Source organism: Lagopus muta, chromosome 4 (genome assembly GCF_023343835.1).
Source record: "Lagopus muta isolate bLagMut1 chromosome 4, bLagMut1 primary, whole genome shotgun sequence".
Taxonomy (NCBI): domain Eukaryota; kingdom Metazoa; phylum Chordata; class Aves; order Galliformes; family Phasianidae; genus Lagopus; species Lagopus muta.
In genome coordinates, this window is record NC_064436.1 from 32,180,313 (window position 1) to 32,189,251 (window position 8,939).

General features: G+C 39.0%; 1 protein-coding gene across 1 annotated transcript in view; it reads right to left on the bottom strand.

Annotated features, from left to right (window-relative positions):
- Positions 1–8,073, bottom strand: part of LOC125692351 (transmembrane protease serine 11E-like) — a 39,694-nt gene extending 31,621 nt beyond the window's left edge. Inside the window, exons 1-3 of the mRNA XM_048942743.1 lie at positions 7,910–8,073; positions 1,127–1,248; positions 287–405 (exon numbers count right to left, since the gene is read on the bottom strand). Of these exons, the coding sequence (XP_048798700.1) occupies positions 287–405; positions 1,127–1,248; positions 7,910–8,073 (405 nt within the window). The remainder of the gene's footprint in view (positions 1–286; positions 406–1,126; positions 1,249–7,909) is intronic.
- Positions 8,074–8,939: the final 866 nt, after the last annotated feature.

Genomic DNA, 8,939 nt, shown 5'->3' on the forward strand with positions numbered 1-8,939 from the left:
CTCAAGGCAGGGAAAGAGAAGGCACGGACAAATTATCATTGATGTAAGAGGACACTGAGAATATTATCAATACCTACCTCACCACTGCTGCTAAAACAAGTTATTTGGGGATTGTTTAGTCTGCCTAGTATGACCACAAATTTAATGCTACTTATTGCTCATGTCTGCTACCCAGGGTTTTAGGGCATACTGGAAACTTGTGGTCTAAATGATGGCTGTTCACATTAAGGCTTTTCTATCATCACACAGTCCTTAATAAAGGAAAGGCTTGACAGTACCAACTTACCAGTCTCTCAACTCTCTCGCTCAGGTCTCTAAACCTTCCTGAGGTCTGTCTGGACAATTCATTACTGTACTGGATGTTGGTGATTTTTATGTTGCCACTGTAATAGAAGAGCTTCTGATCTGTAAAGAGAAGAGGAACAGGCAATACTCACAGTGCACCAAGAGCCATGAACTTAGAAGAAAGTCTGGGGGTGACTAAGTAGATGTCTGGAGAGTGGATAATCCTTCACTTGTACTCAACCCATTCAAATAAAACTTCTAAAAACTAGGAACCCAGGAACAAGAACTCAGTTCTGCTGGGCAATCTATGCCAAGCAGTGACAAAAAACGAAAAACCAGTTTCTCCAGCAGTTACTTTTGTGGACATCGAGCAGCATGTTGGGCTCAATGCGCACAAGATCACAAGTAGCTTCCTGCTGGTCAGCTATGCTCCTTCCTGGCCAGCACGTCCACACAACACTGAACACTGGGATGCAGTTACTGGAGATCAGAGCAAGAGAATGGGGAAACAGCACAGATAGAATTGAGTGGAAGGTTCAGCTGTCACTTGCTTAACAAAGGCAAGAAGACTCATGTGTTGACCTCATCCAGAAGTAGATCAAGAGGAAGATGTAAAAGGAGTGAAAGCAAGTGAAAGGCAACAGAAACCACAGCCCTAAGCACACTGCATAGCAGGAAATGCTCCTGAGAAGAGATCTGCAAAGATGCTAAATGAGGATGGAACGAGCTCCAGACAATCCAGTGGACTGATGAAAAACAAAATCTCAGCATTATGTGCCCAAGCACAAAGGAGATGCACTAAAGACAGGAATAGAACAGTGGTAAGTTCTGTAAATCTTACCATATGCCAGAAAATAAACTAGGAGACCAATGGTGATGGCTGCTGCCAATGCTGTTCCAATAACAATTAGAGCAATTTTCCACGGTTCGAGATGTCTTATTTTGATGGATGGTTGATGTATTCTGGAAAAAAAAGAAAAAAGAAAAAAAGAAAAAGAAAAAAAAAAAAAAAGATTTCTAAGAGGTATTTTTTAATTAAAAAAAAAAAAAAAAAAAGATGCTAAAGTTTTCTCCCTTAACATCAGTTGATTCTTCCCAGCAGTACTGAGTTCTTATCCAACATCTTTAAAAATGAAACCATGACTTAAGACTATTTTGAAGTAGATGCTGAGATTTGCCAGTCACAGAATCCTGGCGTAGACTTTGATTTTTACTTTTCTTTTTCTTCTTCTTTTTTTAAGGGCTCATTTACATATGAGTCCCAGTAAGAATTTTTTAATGTGATTTCTGACTGAAAATTACTAAGAATAAACTGCTATGTTCATTTTTCAGCTAAGTGAATGCTTGCGGAGCAATGTAAGCAGCTTTCAATAAGTTAAACAAGCTGGTTATTACAACACCTTTGCTCCCAGAAGTTCTTCGTACAACAAACTCATTAAAAAGCATCCCATTATTTGTACAGTATGTATATATGCATTATCCAAAGTGTTCAGTCTTTTTTTTTTCCTGCAAAGTAGGACTGGACAACAGTAACAACAGAAAAAATAGAAATAGATTTTGGAGAGATTGCTTGTCCTTCCTTTTTACTCAGGCTAAATCTATAAGCAAAGACTAGCACGGTTCTAAGTACATTCACCCGAATGGATGAAATGACAGGGAAGGGCAGAGATAGTGAGTGGACAACAGAACGCATGTAAAAAGCCTTGCCAGGTACTTTTCTCTGCTGTGCTCTTAATTACAAAGGTGTTAATCCAAATTAACACACAGCAAGTCAATAGTCAGTAGGTCAGTATGAGATTTAGACTCTCTTAAACTAACTGCCCCCAAAAGGTTATCAGAGCAAATTTTGCCTACAGCCATGAACCCAGAGACATCTTAAGCCATATTTTCAATGATGTTATCAGCCATTACAAAATACAGAACAGGAAGGAAGGGTTTTTGGCTAAGAGTCATTGCTACCAGAACCAGCCACCTCAGGTGCTAATGTTCATACCTTCAGCTCAGAGTACATCTGGGAAACAAGGCTGTGGGGACTCAATCATGAGGGTATTTCAGAAGTTCTCACATTCATAATCAAGTAAATACAGCTTGCCTCTGGAACATCCATGAACCTTAAGTTTAAATGCACTAAAATTGAAAATCATTGTGAGGATCTGCTGCAGCGGCATCCTGACGAAGTCAGCAGGCATGTTGTGCACTGTACATCAGAAGTAGGTTCTGGCACTTCATTGTCATTTCTTTTTAAAGCCCTGACTACTTTAATGTTGCTTGGAAAACATCTGATTCAGACTAAATGTGATATTTGCTTGAGTGAAAAATGGAAGCTCTCATTTGTCATTCATATCACTTCTGACCTTCCCTGGCTTTCCTGTCTAGCATTCCCTTCACTTCTCCTAACCTCTAGGACAGCTTATTAATTAAACTCTCATTTTGACTGGTTTCCTTTAAAATGCATTTGTGAATACACAGCAGGAAAAAAAAAAAAAAGACCAAAAGTAAACAGATCTATTAAGTATTAAGTATAATAATAATAATTTAATATAAATAAATAAATATAAATAATAATAATTAAGTTCTATTAAGTATAAGTATTAAGTTCTGTATTAAGAATTTGGTGCAGCTCCAATTTTATTTCTGAGCCTACCAAAAAGAAACTGCTTTTACACCAACCGCAGAAATGAGAAACATGTACATATAAATGGTCAGGACTTCAGCTCATTAACAAGAATATTCGAGAAATATTTCAATATACTAACTTTCTGTGATAATCATTGAGGCTTTGGCTGCTCAGTCTCCTTTTGCATTTTTTCCTCATGTCTCACGTTACCTTTTTTATTAAGCCACACACTCCTGGACAGATCAACTCACAAGTGCTCAGACTCAGATACAAGAAATTATAGGAAACTGCCCTTAACTTCTTTATAAACTGGTTTTCCTTTCTAGCAGACAATGATCTTGGTTATTAGAAAGTAAATAGGAAATGAGATCATTTAAATAGTTTGAAAAGAGAGTTTGTAAGCATTTTGGTCAGAAAATTGATTTTAAAAAATGTAAGACCCATATCTTCCCATCTCTAATACTATTGTTTTTACTACCTGTGTTTATTTAAAATTTAATGCCAAAGTTACTTAACCAAGCTTCTAATGCTTGCTCACCACTATGGTGCTTGGAGTCTGATTTCCATAGGGCATATTCATCGGCCAAGGCAACCTTTATGAATAGGTCACATTAATTCAGTATCTAATAGGACTTATTATCAGCGTATTATATGAGAAGTCTCAAAGCTCTAGTAGAGTTAGCAGCAGCTCTTAGGTTGAATCACTAAGTCAGTGGTGAGTTCAGTTTTAATTTATCGTGTTTTATTTTTCCCCTGTTGCTCCAACAAGGAATCCAAAGTAACATATTTCTTCCTATGCATTTACGACAACGTGCTTTGCAAATGTTTCTGCCATGTCTGAAGTGAGACTAGGTTGAAAAAAACCCAACGACAAACCTACCCGCAACCCCACAACTAACTTGACACAACCAGCTCAGACTCATTATCTTATCTTAGACAGTTTCATTTTGAAAAGAAATTCTCCTCCTTAAGCTGAACAGAAGGAAAAGCACTCGGAAGGTCTTTCAGCTATAATCATACTGGCATATCCTCAAGCCAAAATGCTGGGTTTGAGAAACCCATTTAAAAGGCTGAATGCCAGCTTCACTCCGCAGATGAGCGTAAAGAGTAACTGCCTGTTGTATCAAAGAAAGAATGGTATCAGACCAGAAGTAACTTGGCTGGGATGCAGTTATATAGACAACACCATGTAATGTATTATAAACTTTCAGAATTCTTTTGCAAATAGCATATGATTTTTTAAAACCCTTATTCTTAATTTATTCCTTTCAAAGTTCCAAGTTCCATTTAGCAAACAGAAATCCTCATCTGGAGCAGTTACTCACATATGTAATCTTCCTCATCCACACGACTTCACTTAATTCATGAAACCTCTAAGCTGAATTTCCTCAGATAAGCAGATGTTTGATAAACACATCTTAATATAACCACTTAATATAGGTTAGGCAGTTTTGGGAGAACTTGTTACCTATGAGAGATGTTTTCTTGTGGGTTAACGCATGTCCTTTGTTTTTTATGCTATAAAAGATGACAGTTTAAGCCGATCCCTATGGTTTTAAAATGGGCAGTATTTCATTCTTATTTAAGGTGCTATGAGAAAAACTGATAAAAAGCATTTCATCAGCACTAGCAATAATGGTGCTACATGAATGCACACATAATAGGACAGTGACAGCATCTTTATCTGTTTACTGGGTGTACCACAGTAGAAGAGTTGTACATACATCAGCTCCTGAAGAGTTCCGCAAGTCTGATATAACAGACCAGCCTTTCTCCTTTGTTACAGTTTGTGTGCATGTGACAGCTTATATCCACTGAGAGTTTGGCCCAAAGCATTCAGATTTTCCTATGGTTTGCTGAATAATTCTGTGCTGAATAATAAATTTGTCCACTTTATAGTTCATCAACAATTGACGGGCTGAGTAGTTAAACAGTAAGATGTAATGATCTAACAAAATTTTTTCACTGAACAGTGAACATATGGATAAGTTTCTTTGCAGGACAAATGCTGCTGAAATCAGAGGTTTCATAGCCACGGGGTGCAAATGAGTGAAGGGCAGTCCTCCAATGACAGAGGAATTCAGCAACTCCTACATTCATTTCTGTATGAAATCTCTTCCTGTTATCATCAAATCTGTCCACAGACCACATGAAGTTGTCAGACTGTGGTATCAGAAAGATGTCAAACTAAACCATCCCAAGCTTTGTGATAACAAGACTTCATTCAGAACAAAGATCTCTGTAATCAGAAATACAGAAATGGACAGAGTATGTGATGGAAATAGAATGCCTTAATTTAAAGGTTTCAGCTGACCCAAAATGCACTATCATGAGCTATGAAAAAGTTAGTAGTGATGCACTTTTGCAACACTCTCTAGTACGAACAGCAGAGACCAGAAATGCAATTGATACTATACTGAGTCTTGCTCAGTTAATGAAGATGATGAGATTTTAAGACTCGGGAATAACTGCTTTGTCATTCTGTTTTGCTATTTGAAAAGCTCAGAAAATGAGTGTGTGAGAAGGAAAAACAAACTAATAATTCTCCTGGTATCAAATCAGGTGTGGTGCGTATCAGAATTTCACTATGATTTTCTGGAATCAGAAACTAGACTGGGGCAGACAAATAAAGAAGTTTCTGTTTGACACCATGCAGAAATATCTGCCTCCTGCAGTAATCAAGCTTAACTCCCATTAACGCCAATGCACCATGACTGTCCTTGCACCAGGGCTGGTATTCATTTCCTGCTACACCTCAGCAGTCTGTAATTTATACTTACTTTGCCCACCTACTAAATGACAAATTGGTGCAAGTGGCACTGCATTTCCACCTACATATTCACTTTTAGACTAACATATACAACAGTAGCTACTGTGCACCTCATCTTGTCTGTCCACAAGATCTTCACAAGGAAGTTGAGGTAGGTCACTGCTCCATAGACCACAGGGCACAGCAAAGCAGAGGAGGGACAAGACCAACAAGGCTGTCCACTCCATCCTGTTTCCTTAGTAGCTTTGCTTCCTGAAGGATCTTATAGAGCACACGTCCCAGTTTAGCTCAAACTGCTGTAAAAAGAGGCATCCTGGAACTGGCTAAAGTTAGTCTCTTGTTAGAGACTAGGGTACAGCGTGATGCACTCAAAGAGCAAGTTTCACAGTTGCACACACAGATCTATATCCCTGGACAACAAAGATCTGGACATTTAACAGGCTACACTAGGTCTCTGATTAAGACCAGGCAGTCTTATTCCTTCTCCAAATACATAAATATATAGTTATCCACCACAGATTTCCCCCATATACTTAAGATTTTACAATAATCTAAAGAACTATTTAAACAACTAAATCCTTTTCTTACTAAGAGGCAACCAAAATGGACTTAAATCTTCTTTAACTACTCTCCAACAAACTGTTATTAAAATTATTTTCACCACTGTTGATGCAAAAAAAGATATAGCAACTAGACTTCCATCTAACTAGAAAAAGGAACAACTTTTCATTTCTGCTAGGTAGAGTATTCTCACTTATTTTTCCCTCTTTAGGTAACATGCACAAACAGGTATTCACAACTGATGGGGATTGCTTTCCTCACTGTCAGGCAGCACAGCTTTAAAGGCATGGATGCTGAGCCAGATGCAAGGTCTTTGGGTCAGGGTCCCACTAAGGATCAGAGTCAAAAGCTGAACTCAGCCTCCTCCTAGTAAAGTCAACACTATAACAAAACATTGTTCTTCATAGGAAAAAAACCCAAACAAAAAAAAACAACAAAACAAATGGACAAAAAGAATAACTTTTGTCAGTCCAGAAATAATGTTGCTATTTCAATAAATCCAGAAATTATGTCTTGTTTTGTGTTTGTTTTTTTAATACTGAGGTTGGAAAAATAAAAGTATCTTGCAATCGTCCACAGCCTTTCGCTCAACATAAAGGCAGTGAGAATATTGTGGCCATAAGCAATCATACAGAAAAATTCAGCCATCCAGCCAAATCATGAGGGTGCTGGAAAAAAAAACCCAACACTTTTTTTGGGAGGACTGGCTAATTCAAGGGAAGCTGAGTATCTCCTATTGTCGCTTAAATCCAGGAGCCAGAGCATTAAGCAGAAAGAACAAATGCCAGGTGGCCTACTGAACATATATGATTGGATGCGATCTGATTGAAAACAGTATTACAGCTGGAATTTTTTTTTTTTTTTTAAAGTACACAGAACTTTCCAGAAATGTCTTTGAGTTACAGTAAAACAAGACTAAGAACATCCAACATCTCTGTTTAAAATCCTTTAAAATACAAAACACCTGGTCACTATACCCCAGAAATCATGGCTTTTTCCTTAAAAACTCTAAGGACAACCTGGAAGAATGAAAACCCACAAGGTATTCTCTCCTTACGTAGCTATGCTGCCTTTGCTGATTTAACGTGGACCCTTTATACGGTCGGGAGAATAATACTGCAACTAGACCTGATCGAAAGGTATGGTTATCCCAAATCATATTATTAAAATTTGCTTTTGACACAAAAGAGCTTACTGAATTCTTCATCATTTCAATAATATCCCGATGGGGGCAGGAGAAGACAATTATAGGGAGGGAAAGATAAGCTTCAACCTAAGCTGTCACATCACCCTTCTAAACAGAAAGCAAATCTTTGTGCTCCTGGCCATGCTAAGAAAGGATTCCCCTCTGCATTTCTCACCCCAACCATACATTATTCTTTTCATGCAAAATAGTCTCCAAAGTCTTCCCTTCAGTCTGCAACTTATTGTTTAGCCTTCCTCTATCACACCCTTTCAAGTTGTACATGTTGGATAGATCCATGATGCCCTCTACCTCTAAAAGGATGAAGGGGGGCAGAGATCCAAGGAGGTTTAAAAGCAGACAAGAAAAAGCAAACAACGTCTTTTTTAGATCTGTTTACGTCCTTCACTTCTTAAGATCTCTCATAAGCAACATCCCTCTACCTCCACTGCACCTCTAAATCAAACCTACTGAGTTAAAACACACCACCTACTTTTGAAGATCCCATGGTAGATCCCGGTAGGTCTGGTAGCCCTTCTGTCCTCCAACCAGGGCTTGACTAAAGTCTGGACTGCGTAGTGAATGCTGCTGGAAAATGCAGGAGTCGCATTGACTGGTGTGACGAGAAGGGAAAGGCGTTGAATGAAGATCCTTCATTGAGGCACAGCTGGCGCAACACCCAGCACCCTGTGGGTTATTGCAAAATAAGAGAGCAAACTTTGGAATAAAAACAAACAGAGGTAAGCATGGAGTCGATAAGGAGACTCTAACCTTCTGATCAGCTCAGCATCAAAGAATTCCCCAGGCAGAGATGGACAGAGCAGATAAACCGGCCCAGGCAAGAAGACTTGTTCTTCACCACAGCAGAACAGGAAGTGTGTTAAATTTCCCTTTCCTATCACTCCCTTTCTGTCCAACTTGTGTCCTTACAGCAGGCCTTCTGGCTGGCAGCACCTTCTACCATCCACTCACTGTAAAAGCCATAAGGGAGAGCCACCGCACTGTCTACACTGCTAAATTACTTGCCTCTTGAGATTGCCAACACAAAAGCTGAACAGAAAAACAAATACAGACATAAATGGCTTGGTCAACCAAGCCTAACCTCCCTTGATGCTCACTCCTTCACAGTCGTCCTGGTCTCCCCTGGCACCAGGGACATGACAACTATAAGTATCCAGCCTCCTAATTATACATTAGTCATTTAATGGTTGGCATAACCCCGCCTGTGGAAAATGCTTACTCTGTGAAAAGGGCCACCAATCTCCCTGGAATTCCCTTCTTCCAGCACAAACATGGCTCTTCAGAGCCAGTTGGAAGGGAGAAAAGTAGATGTTCCCTGGTGAGGGATTCTGCCCTCACATCTGAATAAATACCCAGACTAAAGAGGAAAACGATCAAAGACCAAACTCCTTGATTCCAGCCTCTGATGCACTTGGGTTTTTGCTATAAAGTTTGAAGTGTTTGGCTTTCCAATAACCTATCGAGATTTCAGTCATTTTGGTGGGAACACTTAACTTACAAAA